This window comes from Trichechus manatus, unplaced genomic scaffold (genome assembly GCF_000243295.1).
Source record: "Trichechus manatus latirostris isolate Lorelei unplaced genomic scaffold, TriManLat1.0 scaffold00092, whole genome shotgun sequence".
NCBI lineage: Eukaryota > Metazoa > Chordata > Mammalia > Sirenia > Trichechidae > Trichechus > Trichechus manatus.
This window is the reverse complement of record NW_004444028.1, coordinates 4764240-4783308: the sequence shown is the minus strand read 5'-3', so window position 1 is coordinate 4783308 and position 19069 is coordinate 4764240. Positions and strand designations below refer to the sequence as shown.

At 44.8% G+C, this 19069-nt stretch overlaps 1 protein-coding gene across 1 annotated transcript in view; it reads right to left on the bottom strand.

Annotated features, from left to right (window-relative positions):
* Window positions 1–19069, bottom strand: part of LOC101351610 (diacylglycerol kinase gamma) — a 123312-nt gene that overhangs the window by 63146 nt on the left and 41097 nt on the right. The window contains exon 2 of the mRNA XM_023736846.1: window positions 3517–3827. Coding sequence (XP_023592614.1) covers window positions 3517–3583 — 67 coding nt within the window. The 5' untranslated portion in view covers window positions 3584–3827. The remainder of the gene's footprint in view (window positions 1–3516; window positions 3828–19069) is intronic.

Sequence of the window (19069 nt, the reverse complement as noted above, 5' to 3'; positions counted from 1 at the left end):
CACTTCCCCTGCCTGGAAGGCTCTTCTCCCTTTTCCCTCCTACTAGTGTTTCTAGGGAGCCCTGGTGGCATAGTGGTTCAGAGCTACAGCTGCTAACCAGAAGGTCGAGTGCTAACCAAAAGGTTGGTAGTTCAAATCCATCAGCTGCTCCTTGGAAACCTTGTGGGGTAATTCTACTGTGTCCTATAGGGTCGCTATGAGTTGGAATAGACTTGACGGCAATGGGCTTGGTTTGGTTTTAGAGTCTAGAAACAACATTTGCAATGGGAGCCCTTCCACTAGGCTGGGCCAGGTCCCCTCCTCTGTGCTCCCCACTTAGCACCTATCATACTGTGACATCTTTGTTTGAATCCCGTCCATCTTCCCCCACTAGGCCGTTCCCCTGGAACCTGAAACATAATGAATAAATAAGTGGATGTGTCATCATCATCTTAAAATCAACATTCCAAAGCCATCCTTACCAGCCCTGCACCCTAATGCTGCCAATTCCCACAGAGTCACGGTCTTTGAGGTATTTCTGATGGCTTCCTTTTTTTCCATACATTTTGATGATACTTCCACTACAAACGATTAGCATTTGTTAATTGCAATCCTCATCAGCTTAGCCTATTCCCTCAGCTCAGACTAGATTTCATCCAAAGGACGCTGTCTGACCTCCCTGACCTGGCACCTTCCTGGGCCGGGTCACCCTGCACACAGCCCCCAGATTCACAACTCTAAACTCAGCTTTTGCCACCTTGGTCCAAAACCCACATCTTGACACACAGCCTCAAGGCCTCCTGCTACCTCCCTTCCTCCTTCTGTTCTCCTCCTCCCCATTCTAGTCCAGAAGCTCTCCTTATCACACTATATACACCCTCTTCCTTTGTGGCCCTCTACCTGGGCTTCCATTGTTTCTCTCCCTCTACCACTACCACCCAAATTTCAGACTTCTTTCCTTCATAAAGTTTGCCCAGCTAACCCTCCTTGTCTTAGTCATCTAGTGCTGCTATAACAGAAATACCACAAGTGGATGGCTTTAACAAAGAGAAATTTATTCTCTCATAGTCTAGGAGGCTTCTGTAAGAAGTTCATATTCAGGGAGTCAGCTCCAAGGGAAGGCTTTATCTCTGTCGGTTCTGGAGGAAGGTCCTTGGCATCAATCTTCCCCTGGTCTAGGAGCTTCTCCTTCAGGAGCCCCAGGTCCAAAGGACACGCTCTGCTCCCAGCATTGCTTTCTTGGTGGTACGAGATACCCCTGTCTCTCTGTTCGCTTCTCTCTTTTACATCTCAAAAGTGATTGGCTCAAGACACATTTCACTCTCGTAGACTAAGTCCTGCCTCATTAACATAACTGCTGCTAATCCCATCTCATCAACATCACAGAGCTAGGATTTACAACACATAGGAAAATCACATCAGATGAAAAAATGGTGGACAATCACACAATCCTGGGAATCATGCCCTAGCCAAATGGATACACATATTTTTGGGGGACACAGTTCAGTCCATAACACCCCCTCTACCAACTTCCCCTGACTTTGAATCTCCTTCTCACTAACGTGTTCACTTGCGCCAACTCTACCAGCAGTCGTTTGCCCGCTGCTTGAAGCTGCTCTGTACTTGCGTCACGAGTGCATTTCTGATTCCTAACAAGATTCTGCTTCCTCGAGGCAGGGCTTTTCTTTCTGCTTCTTTTTCATCCCTGACAGGGCCTGGCACTTTGCTGACCTACAGAACAGGCTAAATTAAATTGAATTTACCCTGGAGGGTGGTTCCTTGCTCCTTGTCAATACATTTTACAGAGTTTCTCTAAATCCACTGAGGTCAGATAAGAGGCCACGGGCTCCAGGCTCCCAGGAGGGAGACTGACCCATAATTCTACAGATTCCTGTTGACCCTGGGGAGCACGTGGAGTCACAGGATGTTAAGCCTGGAAGGGACCAGGGGGAGAGATTGCCTAGTCCACCACTCTCGTGTCACACAAGAGGATGCTGAGGCTCAGGGATGTGAGGGGTTGTCACACTGCAGAGAGCAAGAGCCAGATTCCTTGGTTCCAGACCAGTGCTGTGCACGAGAGCTACCTGTCCTGTCGGAGGGTCAGAGGGGCGGCCCAAAGTGCAATTGCAGGGGGATGTGTCTGAACTCCGTAGGGCAGCTTGACACGCTTCGGGCTCAGTGATTCATGAAGGCACCGCCACGATTAACGTGCAGGGAGAGGGTGATGAGAACCAAGGGTGGGGCAGGCGCAGGCTGAGAGCTCTGTGAGACAGGCAGCTGTGTAGAAAGCCAGTGCTGCTGCACAATGAATAGTGGTCATCACGTGCGAGCAGAGTGCAGCCAGCACTGGGTGCTCCGCCACACTTCGGGCAGATTCCTGTCACCGGTCATTATTAAGAGCAGCGGGGGTGGGGGTGGAGGCTTGGTGGTTCACTGGTAGAATTCTCACCTTCTGTGCAGAAGACCGGGCTCAATTCCCAGACAACGCACCTCAAGCGCAGCCATCACCTTTTCGTCAGTGGAGGCTTTTGTGTTGCTAAAGACGTTGAACAGGGTTCAGCAGAATTTCCAGACTAAGACGGACTAAGAAAGGCCTGGCCATCTACTTCTAAAAATCAGCCAATGAAAGTCCTATGGATCACAATGGTCTGATCCGCAGCCAGTCATGGGGAGGGCACAGGACTGGGCGACATTTTGGCCCGTTGTGCATGGGATCGCCGTGAGCTGGGAGTCAGCTTGACGGCTGCTAACAGTGACAATGCGGGGGGCACAGCTGAGTGCCGGCATGTGACTGTCTCACCACCACTGACATGGTTCTGGGGAAAACTAGTGGGAAACCAAAGACCTCAAGTGAAAGCTCAGGTCTTTCCAGAACAAAACCAAGAAAGAGACATACATGACAATTCAGTATCTTACTGAAAGAAGTCAGTGGATCCAAGTGCAAAAGTCTGCTAAAGTAAACGATTGAGTAATACTGTAACCACATAGTGTGCAGCTATGCAGAGTCTTTAATGACCTGTGATATTATGTTTTAAAGCACTTGACTGCTAACCAAAAGGTCAGTGGTTCGAAACCACCAGTGGCTCTGTGGGAGAAAGATGTGGCAGTCTGCTTCCATAGAGATTTACAGCCTTGGAAACCCTATGAGGTTGCTATGAGTTGGAATCAACTCAGCGGCACAGGGTTTGGTTTTTTGGTTTATGATATTATTTTAGGTGGAAAATACAGGGTAAAAAAATGGTGCATTCAGTATGAACTCAATCATGTAATGCAATATATACGGGAGGAGACTGCTCCAAAATGTTAATAGGGTTTAACTCTGATTTTTTAACCTGCTGTTTATTTTTTACCCCATACACTGAAAATTTCTATGGTAAGCATGTATTATTTATAGAACCTAAAAACAATTATTTAACAATTATAAGCTCAACATTATTCTCCGTGGTTTTGCAATGATTACATTTCTCTGTTCTCCAGAAAACGATCTCCCCAACCAAGAGGAACCCCCACCCCAGGGAGGTCAATCCATTTACTCACATTCTGAATATTTCTGGAGTTGGTCAAATTCTTCTGGCGTGAGGAAGACCCACCCTCGTTCACTCATCTTTCTACTGTATGTGAGTGCCTTGAGTTCAGGAATGGAGTTTTGTTCACCAGGGTGAAGCCGAGGCCCAGCCCAGGGCCTCGCTCATGGCAGGTATACCATGGAAAGCTCTTCTGGAGACTTCTCAGAGGACCCAAGCGTCTATGGCAGCGGCAGCCCCTCTCAGAGGGTGAGACACGACATGTGTTCTTCCTCAGGTAACTTTCTCCTGTCTTCAGAGTAAATCCAGAAATCCTGGTTCTTCCTGGGTAGAAGCGGAAAAGACACTGTGAATGAGAGTGTTGATTACATCAACCAGTTGCTGTCCAGCTGACTCCGACTCATGGCGGCCCCACATGTGTCAGAGTACAACTGCGCTCCATAGGGTTTTCAATGGCTGTGACTTCTGGGAAGTAGATTGCCAGGCCTTTCTTCCAAAGTCTTATGTTAAAACACATTAAGTCATCTTTTTCTTATTTAAAAAAAAAAAATCCCCAAATGTTCTTTGAAGAAAGATATACAGGGGGCAATGTTTCTCAGGAGAGGGGTCCCCCCTACCCCCGCCTGGCAAGTCTGACGCGAGCTCTGAGAGCAGACCAGCAGCACAACTCCAGACGGTTGTCTGGCTGAGGGTGGGCAGGGGGTGGCAAACAACGGCCTGTAGGATAGGTGGGCTATACTCCTAAACTGGGGGAATTTTAAAGGGCTCATGTGCCAGGTGGTATTAGGACCACCTGGGCGCCTCCTCAAAGGAGCCCTGGTGGTGCAAATGGTTAAGCGCTCAGCTGCTAAAAGAAAGGTCAGTAGTTTGAACCTACCCAGTGGCTCCATAGGAGAAAGACCTGGAGCTCTGCTTCTGTAAAGATTACAGCCAAGAAAACCCTATGGGGCAGTTCTGCCCTGTCATACAGGATCGCTATAAGTTGGAATGGACTTGATGGCACCCAACAACGAGGCCTTCCTCACGGGATGAAAATGCTTTGGGCAGGTGGAAGTCTCATGAGTAAGTGTAGGGACAGTGACCTCTGTGGGGTGATTGATAGGTGAGCCATTCTCTCCTCCATCCATTTCTAAATTCTACCATTATGGCTGCTTACCTTCCTCTAGTGAGCCACTTTGAAAATACACGCCCCAAGGCTGGCTAAGATCCTAGTGAATGAATCAGCTCTCTATCTTCTCAGAGCCATAAGTAAAGAGGAGGTTAGACAAAGGCATGTTGGCCTTATTGCAGGAGAGCCTGAGGGAGGGAACGTGGATGGTTCCGACAAACACTTAGCATCTTCTTCCCTGTGAGTCTCCTAGCACGGTGTATTTCATGCTATTAGTCATTAAATCCATTTGGTGGGTTGTGAAATCAATGTAATGAGTTAGGACAGCATTTAGAAATATGAAACAGAATAGGATAGAATGGAGCTGACAATATTAGAGCACATTTCCTGTAGAAAGGGTGAGTATTGTTTCATGAGACTTTTCTTTCCATTACACACGTGTGTATACTAAGGATAATGTAAAATGTATTTCTTACTCTGGGTTGAAGTTTAAAAAATAAGGTTGAAAAGCCACCGACCTAAAACAAAACAAAACACAACCAAAAAAACTCATTGCCTTTGAGTCTCTTCCAACTCACAGCAACCCTATAGGACAGAGTAGAACTGCCCCATAGGGTTTCCAAGGAGCGGCTGGTGGATTCAAACTGCCGACCTTCTGGTTAGCAGCCAACGCTTAAAGGGAGGAGAAATAAAGACCAACTGAAAGACAGGCTTCAATGTTACCAAAGAACAAGTCCAATTTTAACCCAACAGGATCATCCTAGGTCTTAGATCTCAAGGCACAGGGGAAGCCTGGGGCATATGAAGAATGGTTGGAGGGGCTGGCTGAGATGACCCAGTGGAGAACTGTATTTGGACAGCTCTGTGGAGGAGTTCCTAGGTGGTGCAAATGGTCGTGGTTGACGGCTAACCTAAAGGTTGGTGGTTTGAACCCACTCAGTGGCAGCATGGAAGAAAGGCCTGGCAATCTGCTTCTGTAAAAATTACAGCCAAGAAAACTTCAGAGAGCAGTGGTACTCTGTAACACATGGGGTCACCACGAGTCAAAATTAAGTAGAAGGCAATGGTTTTGTGTGTCCATGTGTGTGTGTAGGACCAGGAGGGCTGAACTAGGGCCGGTGGAGGATACTGGAGAGAGAGAGATTCCGGCTTTGTTCGGAAGACCTTTCCCACAGTACTTCAGAAGGACGGCAAGGGACTGAGATCCCTGTATCCCTGGGAGCATTCAGGGGCTAGCTTCAGTCCTCACAAAGTCCCACCCTCTCCTTAGCCCTCTGGCAGGCTGGATGCTGCTCCTCTGCACCTGTTTTTGTCAAGGCCACCAGTGACCCAACAGACAAGTCCAGCAGGCACCTTTCAATGCCTCCTTGCTTCATCTGCTCTCTCTGCAGCCTTTAACATGGCTGAAAACTCCTCCCCTGAAACTCCTCACCTTCTCTTACCTTTCTGCGAGTTCCTTCTCAGTCTCCTTTAGCCCCTTCTTGTGCCATCATTTTAATATCGGTGCTACCAAAATCCTCTCCTCAGCCCTCTCCTCAGTCTACCTCCCTTCCCTAAGGGATGTCACCCACCTCTACAGCTTTGGTGACTCCCAGACACACTGTTTCAGCCTTGAGCACTCTCCTCCATTCAGATCTGAATATCCAGCTGTCTATCGTAACTTCCTTGTATGTCCCAACTGCTTGACACCATCCCATGCCCCATGCTGCTCCCTCTCTGTATTCTGGACATGCCCCAGGAGGTGCAGACGCCCACACCAGAGGCCTGAGGGCCATCCTAAGCTCCTGCCCAGTCTCTCCTGCCCAACGCCGTCCTGGAGACTTGGCTGTTCATTGTGTGTTCCTTCCTCTCCATCTCGCCTGCCATTTCATTAACTCAGACCCTCATCATCTCTTGCCTGGTCTTGGCCAACAGCCTCCTGACCGGTCTTCCTGCCTCCAGTTCTGCTCTCCTCCTTTTTGTCCACTTTCTAAATTGCCAATGAGATCTCATCTCTCCCTGTAATAAAATCTTTCAGCGGTTTCTATTGCCTATGGAGAAAGATTTTAATCTTCTTTTCAGGATACACAAAGCTCTTGATGATCTCGCCCTTGCTTATTAATTTAGTCCAGAAGTGACGGATGTCCTTTAGAAACGTTTTCCACCATAGCAGGCAATTCAGCATTACAACCATTATTACCACCGCCGCTGTTATCACTTAACGAACACTTATTAAGAGCTTGGCTGCTAGCCCAAAAGGTGGGCAGTGCAAATCCACCGCCGCTCCTTGGAAACCCTATGGGGCAGTTCTACTCTGTCCTATAGGGTCGCTATGAGTAGGAATACGCTCGATGGCAACGCGTTTGATTTTATGTGCTTTACAAGAGCCCTAGTGGCCGCAGTGGCTAAATGCTCAGCTGCAAACTGAAAGGTTGGCGGTTCCAATCCGCCAGCTGCGGAGAAAGATGTGGTAAAGCTGACAGCCTTGGAAACACTCTTGGGCACTTCTCCTTTGTCCTGTAGTGTTGCTGTGAGTCAGAATCGACTCGGTGGCAATGAGTTTTGGTTTCGTTTATATGCTTTGTGAAAGTTGTCTAATTTAATCTTCATAACAGTCATATAAATTAAGTATCACAAATGGTTAACGTGCTTGCTGCTAACCAAAAGGGTGGCAGTTCAAGTCCACCCAGAGGCTCCTGGGAAGAAAGCCCTGGTGATCTACTTCTGAAAAAACAGCCATTGAAAACCCTGTGGAGCACAGGTCTACTCGGACACACGTGGGGTTGCCATGAGTCGAGATAGACTTGACAGCAACCAGACCCTATTTTGCAGATGAGAGAATGGCGGTGTGGTGTTTAGCGAATACGGTGAGGAGGAAAAAGGAACCACTGGTACTTGCTGTTGAAGAACGCCTGTCTGATCTAATCATCCTGCATACTTTCAGATGCACAGAATTCTAAGGGACCTGGAGACACACTGTGTGGTAGAGCAAGCACTGAATTTGAAACCAGAAAACAGGAATTTTGAATCCTGGTTCTGCCTCTTAGTAGCTCTCTGAACTGAGACAGGTTTCTTGAACCTTGGTTTCTTCATCTTGAAAATAGAGATGCCAGTAAAAAAACTCGCTGGGTTGTTGTTAGGATTAAATGAGCTACTATATGCAAAAACAAAGAACAAAACCCACCTAGCACATGCCTGTCCCACGGTGGGCACTCAGCAAGTAATTATTGTTATCCACCTACTGCAAACATAAAAAATAAAACCACCCAACCAGTTGCCAAATCGATTCTGACTCATGGTGACCCCCACGTGTGCAGAGTAGAACTGCTCCACAGTGTTTTCAAGACTGTGACCTTTCGGAAACAGATTGCCAGGCCTTTCTTTCAAGACACCTCTGGGTTCGTTTAAACCACCAACCCTTCAGTTAGTAGTCAAGCACTTAACTGTTGGCACCACCCAGAGATTCCTATTGCAAATGTAACACCTAGCAACACAGTTGAAACAGCAGCTGACAGTCGCTGGATGAAGTGTCTCTAGCGTTGTGCCGTAAGTTTCTGGACTTGACCGTACCCTACTCCAGGCTGATATAATTTAGTAATTACTTATCACAATTTCATCCACTAGTTTTAGCATCCACTGATGATTCTTGCCCGGATTAATTATTACTATGAGTATTTTTTAATTCCATCAGTCCTTCTCTAAGTATTAGTTGGGAATTCTACTGTAAAGAAGAGCTTGCCCTTCTTTAGTTATTTATATCGGTGTGCATATTTAAAAAAAAACAAAAACCGTTGCTGTCTAGTTGATTCCGACTTATAGCGACCCTATAGGACTGAGTAGAACTGCTCTATAGGGTTTCCAAGGAGCGGCTGGTGGATTCGAACTGCTGGTCTTTTGGTTAGCAGCTGAGCTCTTTAACCACTGCGCCACCAGGGCTCCAATTTACATACATATATGTATATATATATACGCACAAACATCTTATTTATATATTATGTGTAAATCCATTTTATTCACTGGATTGTAAGCTGTTACTGTCATTATTTGTTTCGATTCTCAAATTGTCCCAGATTTGGAGGCTCATTCACGGTGGTTCCTTGTCCTTTGGACCTATTCCCGTCATTCTTTGAGCACTCTCTTACTCTCTAGCACTACAAAATGTTTCAGGCTCATCTTCTACTTTCTCAGCCCTAGTCCTGAAATCAGTCATTTCTCCAAAGTGTTTTGATTCCTTCACTGGAGGACGGTATTTGAAACTAAGATTTGGGCACTAGATATGCTTGTTGTTACCAGGATGTCATTGCTTCTAGACCCTCTCAGTGACTAGGAAATACATGCATGTATACACACACATCTTGTCTCTGTCTGTCTGTCCACGCATCCATATATCTATCTATCTTAAAAATCCTGAGTTCGTATTGATACCCCCAAATCCAGTCCAACACTACAGGGTTAATTCCAGCCTTCTCCTCATTCCGTATTTTTAAGCCTCCTTCTCCAGCAGTGAGAAACTTTGCTTCCATTATCTACAATGTACTTATTTGCTCAGTCCTAGAATATGCAGAAAGGAGTTTCAGAATGGCTAATCCATACTTCCGGGAAAAAACTAACGAGAGTTTAACATTTGTTCACAGGTCTTTTGTTTTTAGCCTGAGGGTCTCCTCAAATACTGTGTTCCAAAGTTACGTAGGTCAGCTCCTTTCCACTCCCATTTGTTTCTGTTGGTATTTCACAGGAGAGTCCCCCCTCCATACACCTCCATTCTCATTGACAACTCTTTAGTTACAAAAGTCAGAGCTACACAGAAAGGTATATTCAGAGAAGTGTTGCTTTTCCCCATTGCTTAACTCCTTCCCGTCCTCCTCCTTTCCACCTCATTCCCACCCACCCCTGAGAGGAACCAACCTCATTCGTTTCTAGTTTATCTTTCCTTTCTTTATTTGGCACAGATGAGCAGATACACAGATACTTTCTTATTTCCTCTACTTTCTCACACAAAAGGTAGCACGTTACAGGCGGTCTTTTAAACACTGCTTTTCCATACAACTCTATGTGTCTCTATCATGGTAGCTGGCTGTCCTACATGGGAGACAGACACACAAAGAGTTGATGAACACACAAGCTGGTAACAGTTGTGATACAGATACGTACAGGGAATTACGGGGCCCATCTCATGTGTCTGAAGGAAACCCAAGGGGTCAGGAAGAGCTTCCTTAAGGAGCTGATACCCTCACTGAATAGGCGTAATGCGGTAAAGAGGTATATATGTTGTTGGAACTCAACAAATATTCATATAATTATATTGCTATTCCATTGTAGCTCAGTGCTTGCCTTCGCTGTTCTCTATTTCCATCAGGAAAAATTACAGCCCTGAAACATTGCCCGGCTGTCCAGACGGTATGTGTTGACTATGCTCCCACACAGCGTCTCCCCTCCAAGTCTCGGCCCCCTCTGATACAGACGACAGCTAACACACAAGAGGCTGGCTCAGCCCATTTCACTTGCCAGTTCCCTTTCAGCAGCTGTCCAATCACTCCCCTCTCAGAAGCTCTTTACAGTGTGAACAATCTTCTTGTTACCACCCCGCGTGTCTTTCCTGACAGAAAAAAAATTTAATAGGGCTTTCTAAATAAAACTCAGATTGGATATTGTCTGGCTTGGATCGGGAGAAAAGTATTTTATTTCGCTTCAGCTGTGTCACTGCAGCTCGCTGGGCCTCAGTTTCCTGGTCTACAAAATGAGAGAGTTGAAATAACGGTTTCTAACACATTTTCTAGCTCCCCAATTTTATATACTGGATCAGACTCTATTTGTTCTCTACAGATGTCAGCATGGAAATCACAAGTCAGAAAGAAGACGGCAGATTCAATGAGCACTGTATTGCATCCCAGGTCTCTCTATTCACTCCAATGAATCAGCCATAGCCAATTATCTAAGAACAAACACCTCCTCACCTCCTCTTGGCTCTCATAAAAACATTAATGCATGAACATGACATCAGATTGGGAGGCTTATTTATGTGCACCCAAAGATTTATAATGAATTCATAACGAGAATATTTTTATAAGGGAAGAATGACTAAAAGCTAGTAAGATAAGAACCCCTATCTCTTCCCAGACTTGTGAAGAGTCACATCCTGGTAAGTGCCCCATCTCTGAGCTGTTACTCCTGCTTCCCCTTCTTCGACCCCCTAACCTTAACCCTAACACAGCCTTCGTGTTCAGTTCAAGTATCACCTACTTTAAGAAGACAGTTGCCATTAAGTCATCTCCAACTCATGGTGACCTCATGTGTGTCAGAGTAGAACTGGGCTCTGTAGGGTTTTCAATGGCTGATTTTCTAAAAGTAGATCACCAGGCCTTTCTTCCGAGGCACTTCTGGGTGGACTGAACCACCCATCTTTCAATTAGCAGCCAAGTGCATGAACAATTTGCAGTACCCAGGAACTTTAACCTACTCCAAGAAGCTCCCTTTAATTGCCCAGACTGGGTTGAGTGTATCTTCTCTGTTCTCCACTAGCACCCTGGGCTTCTTTCCATCACTGCACTCAACATAGTATAGAGTACTTACCAACTCCCTACCCTACTAGACTCTCAGTGCCTTTGGGGTAGAGACAGAGTCTTGTTTGCTTTGTAGCTCCAGCTACTACAAGATTTCTCAGGGTTCATTGCTTGACCTTTAGAAAAGTGGTTCTCAACTTTTTTTGACCAAGTCCCACTTGGGTAGAACAAACGATGCTATCACACATGTCTGCATGCACTTCCCAGTAGAGAAAGAAAAGGGTGACAACAAAGAATTGGAGAGGAACAGAAGAAACAAGTGTGAGTAAAATTGTTGACAGTACGAATTATGAGTCACTTACTTTATAATAAAACATATGAATCCATATACACTTTAATATTAAAATAATGACTCATCAGCTTACAACTGACTTAGTCAGTTTATTAAGCTTAACCTGATAGTATATTACAAGTTAATTAAATCACATGAATTCATCAGTGAACTGTTATTATTGTGGTAGTCTGTTACATGGATACCAAAAACCAAAAACCAAAAACCAAAACCAAACCTGTTGCTGTGGAGTCTATTCTGACTCATAATGACCCTACAGGACAGAGTTGAACTGCCTCATAGCATTTCTAAGGAGCAGCTAGTGGATTTGAACTGCCACCCTTTTGGTTAGCAGCTGAGCTCTTAACCACTGTGCCACCAGGGCTCCATTACATGGGTAACCCAAACAAAACCCATTGCCATCAAGTTGATTCCGACTCATAGTGATCCTATAAATCATACCTCCTTATATTCGTATCCTTTTTAGTCCCTTCTCCTTGAACCTGGGCTGGGCACGTGACTTGCTTTAATCAAGAGAATGCAGTACAAGTAATGCTGTGCCAGTTTCAAACCTAAGCTTTAAGAAAGCCTGGAAACTTCTGCTTTTGTGCCCTTGGGAGCACTGAACTGCCTTGTAAGAAGTTCAGCCACCTTGCTGGAGACACCACACAGAGGCCACGTGAGAGGCTACGTGGGTAGAGGGAGGCTTTAGCATTACATGGAGGAGAAATGAGCAAGCCAGCTGATGACAAGAACTGAAGCTCCAGATATGAGACCCCCATCAAGCCATGCCAGCCAGCCCTGAGTCATTCAAGACATTTGTCACGGATTGAATTGTGTCCCCTAAAAATATCTGTCAACTTGGCTGGATCATGATTCCCAGTATTATATGATTGTGTACCATTTAGTAATCTGATGTGATTTCCTTAGGTGTTGTAAACTCTATCACTATGATGTAATAAGATGGATTAGCAGCAGTTATACTGATGAGGTCTACAAGATTAGATAGTGTCTTAAGCCAATCTCTTTTGAGATATAAAAGAGAAGCGAGCAGAGAGACATGGGAACCTGATACCACCAAGAAAGCAGTGCCGGGAGCAGAGCGTGTCCTTTGGACCTGAGCTTCCTGTGCAGAGAAGCTCCCAGATCAAGGGAAGATTGATAACATGGACCTTCCTCCAGAGCCAATGGAGAAAGCGTTCTCCTGGAGCTGACATCCTGAATTTGGACTTGTAGCCTACTAGACGGTGAGAGAATAAACTTCTCTTTGTTAAAGCCATCCACTTGTGGTATTTCTGTTGGAGCAGCACTAGATGACCAAGACACCATCCTAGCTGCCCTGCTGGACACTGAGATGAGAAGCCATTCTGGACTTTGCAGCCTTAGTAGACATGATGTGTAGTCAAGAGAAACTGTCCCTGCTGGGCCCTGTCTGAATTCCTGCTGCACAGAATCACGCAGAATAAGAAAATGATTTCTGAGTCACTAAGTTTTGGGGTAGTTAGCTCCGCAGTGACAGATAACCAGAACAACTATGCAAGCACTTTTGGGCACAGATTTTGTATGTATCTGTTTAGCAACAGGGTATGCATGATTCATGCTTGAACAGCTTGTTCATGTCTTAAGACGTAGTCATTAGAAAATTACAGGCTAGATGCCTTTGTTACAAATATGCACCACTCTGTCCTGTAGGGTTAACTAAATATCCTCCACAATTACTATGATAATGATGAAGTTAAATGAACTATGATTTCTAATTGGAAAGCAAGAGTAGCAGTAGCTGAAAACCATGACCAACTCCAAGCAGGCCTGACTTTGCGATGATGACAAAGTGACCTTCCCAGGTCACAGGATTCTAATGGGCTGCCTGAGTGCGGGGGAGGAGGAGCGTTGCTGAGCATTTACAAACAGCCTGACTTCACAGATGACCAAATTAGAGCCCTCAGGAAATTTAGTCATGAGCTAACTTGTGTTTATGAATAGCAGATATGAGTAATCCCCAGCACATAGTCTTTACACAAATATAAAAGTGAAAGTCTTGGAATTGGGTGCTACTCACAAGAAGGCAGAGAGGACTGGCATTTGAGGGGCCCTTCGCAGCTCACTGGTGGCCTTAGAACAAACGTGAGAATCCCTGCTCGGGAGGAGGTGTGGAAATGTCCAGCCGAACAGAGCTGCCCAGTGCAGAGGGCGGCCAGTGTCTGGAGAGGCGTGTGGGCTCTTGGGAGAAGCCAAGCCCTGCTATGAAGAGGGATGCAGTAGACACAGGCAGACAGTGTCAGGCTGGAGAGAGGTTAGAGCCAGGGACTTCCCAGCTTGAGGGTGAGCCATTCATTAATTTATTTATTCACTCATTCAACAAATCACTGCAACAGCAAGCAATAGCAGCAACCTCCATTTACAGACCTCAGTGTATCTTGTGCTTTGCACACTTCATCTGTAATATTCACCAGACCCCATGAAGAAGGTATGTTTTGTGCCCATTTTACAGCTGTAGAAACAGGCCTAGAGTGACTCTCCCAAGTTCATCCACTGTTACTGTTGTTAGGTGCCATTGAGTTGGTTCCAATTCATAGCGACCCTATGTACAATGGAACGAAACACTGTTCTGTCCTGAGCCATCCTCACAATCATTGCTGTTTGAGTCCATTGTTGCTGCCACTGTGTCAATCCATCTCATTGAGGGTCTTCCTCTTTTCCCTGACCCTGTACCATACATTCCACGTTCCAATTATTAATGGATGTTTGCAGCTGTTTCTTCCCTTTTTGAGTTGTGCCCCATCAGCAAATGAAGGTCTTGAAAGCTTGACTGACTCCATCCACATCATTAAGGTTGACTCTACTTTGAGAGGCAGCTCCTCTCCCATGGTGGTTTGAGTGCCTTCAACCTGAGAGGCTTTTCTTCCGGCACTATATCAGACAGTGTTCCGCTGCTCTTCATAAGGTTTTCATTGGCGAATCTTTTATGGAAGTAGACTGCCAGGTCCTTCTTCCAAGTCTGTCTTAGTCGGGAAGCTCCACTGAAATCTGTCCACCATGGATGACCCTGCTGTTATTTAAAATACCATTAGCACAGCTTCCAGCATCACAGCAACATGCAAGCCACCACAATACGACACACGGACAAATGAGTGGTGGGTTCACCCACTAGTAAGTGACAAAGCTGGTATTTGAACCAAAGTCTGTTTAGTTCCAAAGACCATGGTCTTTCCTTTTCACCATAGCATCTCTGGATGAATAGGTATTGAGTACCTAAGTGCCAGGCCCTGTGCTAGGTACTGATGCCATCAATGAGCCAGCAGTGGAGATCTAAACCCTCATCCTCACACTGGAAAGTAAACTGTTGTTTTTAGGTGCTGATAATTAGGTTCTGACTCAGAGACCCCATGTACAACAGAACGAAACATTGCCCAGTCCTGTACCATTCTCAGAATCATTGTTATGCTTGAGCCTGTTGTCGCAGCCACTGTGTCAATCCATCTCATTGAGGGTCTTCCTCTTTTACACCGACCCTCTACTTTACCAAGCACGATTTCCTTCTCCAGGGACTGGTCCCTTCCGACAACAGGTCCAAAGTATGTGAGACCAAGTCTTGCCATCCTTGCTTCTAAGGAGCATTCTGGCTGTACATTTTCCAAGACAGATTTGTTTGTTCAAAGGCATCAATTCTTCTTTGGTCTTCCTTATTTATTGTCCAGCTTTCACATGCATATGACTTGACTGAAAACACCATGGCTTGGGTCAGGTGGATCTTAGTCCTTAAAGTGACATCTTTACATTTTAACACTTTAAAGAGGTCTTTTGTGGCAGATATGCCCAATGCAACGCATCATTTGATTTCTTGACTGTTGCTTCCATGGGTGTTGATTGTGGATCCAAGTAAAATGAAAGTGTTGATGTCAGTCTTTTCTTCATGTATCATGATGTTGCTTATTGGTGAGGAATTTTGTTTTCTTTATGTTGAGGTGTAATCCATATTGAAGGCTGTGGTCTTTGATCTTCATCAGTAAGTGCTTCAAGTCCTCTTCACTTTCAGCAAGGAAGGCTGTGTCATCTGCACATCTCAAGTTGTTAACGAGCCTTCCTCCAATCCCGATGCTGCATTCTTCTTCATATAGTCCAGCTTCTGGGATTATTTGCTCAGCATACAGGAGCGCTACAGTGGTAAAGAAGGGAAGTTGTAAACAGCGACACTACCATCTGATTCTGGACTTGAGGAGCTCATGTGGGGAAAGGATCATGGGTGGAGGCCTCTTGCATGAGATTTCTACCTGGGGGATATGCCTTCCCCAGGCTCATATCGAGTGTCAGGAAGCCCTCTGCCCCAAGCATCAAGTACAAACCTGGCCTTGGAATTAGAGAGACCAGAGTTGAAATCCTGGCTCTGCCACTTAACAACTGTGTGACATTAAACAAGTTATGCTTCATCTCTAAATGGGAATAACAGTAATATTAATATGTTTCGTAAGGGTCTGATGAGGATTATTTTTATAATGTTTCTGAGACTCACAGCAAATAAAACTTTATATCAGTGGTCCTCAAAGTGTGGTCCCCACGCCAGCAGCATCAGCATCCCCTGGGAATGTGTTAGAAATGCAAATTGTCAGACTCCATCCAAGACCTACTGAAGAAATTCAGGGGCTGGTCCAGCAATCTTTGTTACCAGGAGCCTTGGAGATTCTGATGCATACTAATGTTTTGGAACCACTGCTTTCCATCAGTGGAAGGGACGGGACTAGAGGAAGCACTTGCAATGCCCGGAGTACTTCCTTCTCCTTAAGGGTCCCCTCAAGCAGACAGATTCTGTATCTCTCAAGTCAGTTCTACTTTCCCGAGGCAGGAAACATTATAGGAAGGCAAGGCCCCATGATCGTCAGAAGTCTGTCACCCTGCCAAGTCCTAAAATGCTCACGTTATGACTTATATTACACGTAGAATTTTCCTTTCTTTCCAATCTGGATCTGTTTTTTAATACTCTTCCTGTGACATTTTGTACCAAGTATGTAATCTGGAGAGGGCACAGAACAGATAATATGAGTTTCCAAACATAAAGTGAAGGGATGAGAAAAAAACCCAGAGAAGGTGAGAAAACAACAGCTACATTAGCACCAGCAGCTCATCCCTACGTCAGAAACAGAACTGTTGGGGAAGAGATGCCGCAAAGTCTCCTTCCTAAAGCGTAAGTACAGAATTGCTCTCCACTTGGGACTTGGGCAGGTCTAGAAGGAGATGACGCTGTGAAAGTACCAGGCACTGTAGTGGTGAGGTGTGTGCTTGTGTGTGTGTTTGTTTTTACAATAACCACAAAAAAAAATCACACCAGAAAGATGACGTTCTAGGTTGGAACAGTGTGTGAGACCATGTTCAGCTTGGTCATGCACAAGAGGAACTTGTGGTTGGTCAGCTAGCCCGTCTCCATCTTCCACTTCATAAACCTCTGTGTTCTCCCTCCCTCCCCTCCATCCTCTGGTTTCCCATTCGCCAATTCTCCTTTCCTTTCTTGTCCTCCCACGTCCTGCTTCCCATAACAATGTAAACAATAGCTGCCATTGATCGAGAGTCTGTTACCATGGATTGCCAGAAGAACAAATCAATCTGTCTTGGAAGAAGTACAGCCAGAATGCTCCTTAGAAGCAAGGATGGTGAGACTTCATCTCACATACTTTGGACATATTATCAGAAGGGACCAGTCCCTGGAGAAGGACATCATGCTTGATAAAGTTCAGGGTCAGTGAAAGAGAGGAAGACCTTTAACGAGATGGATTGACATAGTGGCTGCAACGATGGGCTCAAGCATAGCAAAGATTGTGAGGATGTCACAGGACTGGGCAGCGTTTCATTGCGTTGTACACAGGGTCACTATGAGTCGGAACTGACTCAACGGCACCTAATAACAACAACTACCTGTTCTACGTTAATGTAATCTTCAAAAATGATTTTGCAAGATAGGTATTGTTACCCTCATTTTACAGGTGAAGACAGAAAAATCTGTTACTGTACCTAGGATCAGACTCCTTGCAGGCAGCTGAGCCACCATTCAAACTCATGTCTGCCTGAATGTAAAGCCCTTACCCACTCCCCCAACCCAGCATCTATACTGGTTTGCAGACCTAGGGAGGTTGCTAATGCCATCTTTAGATTGTAAACTGCCTGAGGATGGATTTTATGGCCTGTTCCAGAGGTCTAGATTTAGTTTATAGAAGGCTGTGTGTGAGCAGGTACCTCTTCCTTCAGCAATTCCATAGAACCAGCAATGTGAGACAGAGAGTGGCAGATTGGATAAAAAAACACAATTCAGGTATATGCTGCCTATAAGAGACACACCTTAGACTTAAAGACACAAACAAACTAAAACTCAAAGGATGGAAAAAAATATATCAAGCAAACAGCACTCAAAAAAGAGCAGAAGTGGCTATATTAATCTCTGACAAAATAGACTTTAAAGTAAAATCCACCACAAAGGATAAGGAACGACACTATATAATGATTAAAGGGTCAATACACCAGGAGGACATAACTACAATAAATATTTACGCACCTAACAACAGGGCTCCAAAATACATAAAACAACTCTTAACAGCACTGAAGAGAGAGATAGACAGCTCCACAATAGTAGTAGCAGACTTCAACACACCACTTTCGGTGAAGGACAGAACATCCAGAAAGAAGCTCAAAAAAGGCATGGAAGAGCTAAATGCTACAATCAACCAACTTGATCTCATAGACATATACTGAACACTCCACCCAACAGCAGCCAAGTATACTTTCTTTTCCAACGCACATGGAACATTCTTCAGAATAGACCACATATTAGGCCATAACGCAAGCCTTAACAAAATCCAAAGCACTGAAATATTACAAAGCATCTTTTCTGACCATAAAGCCGTAATTGTAGATATCTACAACAGAAAAAGCAAGGGAAAAAAATCAAACACATGGAAACTGAACAACACCTTGCTCAAAAACTACTGGGTTATAGAAGAAATTAAGGATGCAATAAAGAAATTCATAGAATCAAACGAGAATGAAAACACATCCTACCAGAACCTTTGGGATGCAGCAAAAGCAGTGCTCAGAGGTCAGTTTCTAGCAATAAATGCACACATCCAAAAAGAAGAAAGGGCCATAATAAAAACATTAGCCCTACAACTGGAACAAGTAGAAAGAGAGCAGCAAAAGAAGCCCTCAGGAGCCATAAGAAAGGAAATAATAAGAACTAGAGCAGAATTAAATGAAACAGAGACTAGAAAGCAATTGAAAGAGTTAACAAGACCAAAAGCTGGTTCTCTGAAAAGATCAACAAAATTGATAAACCATTGGCAAAACTGACAAAGGAAAAACAGGAGAGAAAGCAGATAACCCGTGTAAGAAATGAGATGGGTGATATCACAACAGACCCAACTGAAATGTAAAGAATCATAACAGAATACTACGAAAAATTGTACTCTAACAAATTTGAAAACCTAGAGGAAACAGACAAATTTCTAGAAACTCACTGCCTACCTAAACTAATACAAACAGAGGTAGAACAACTAAATAAACCCGTAACAAAAAAAGAGATTGAACAGGTAATTTAAAAACTCCCAACAAAAAAAGCCCTGGCCTGGATGGCTTCACTGGAGAATTCTACCAAACTTTCAGAGAAGAG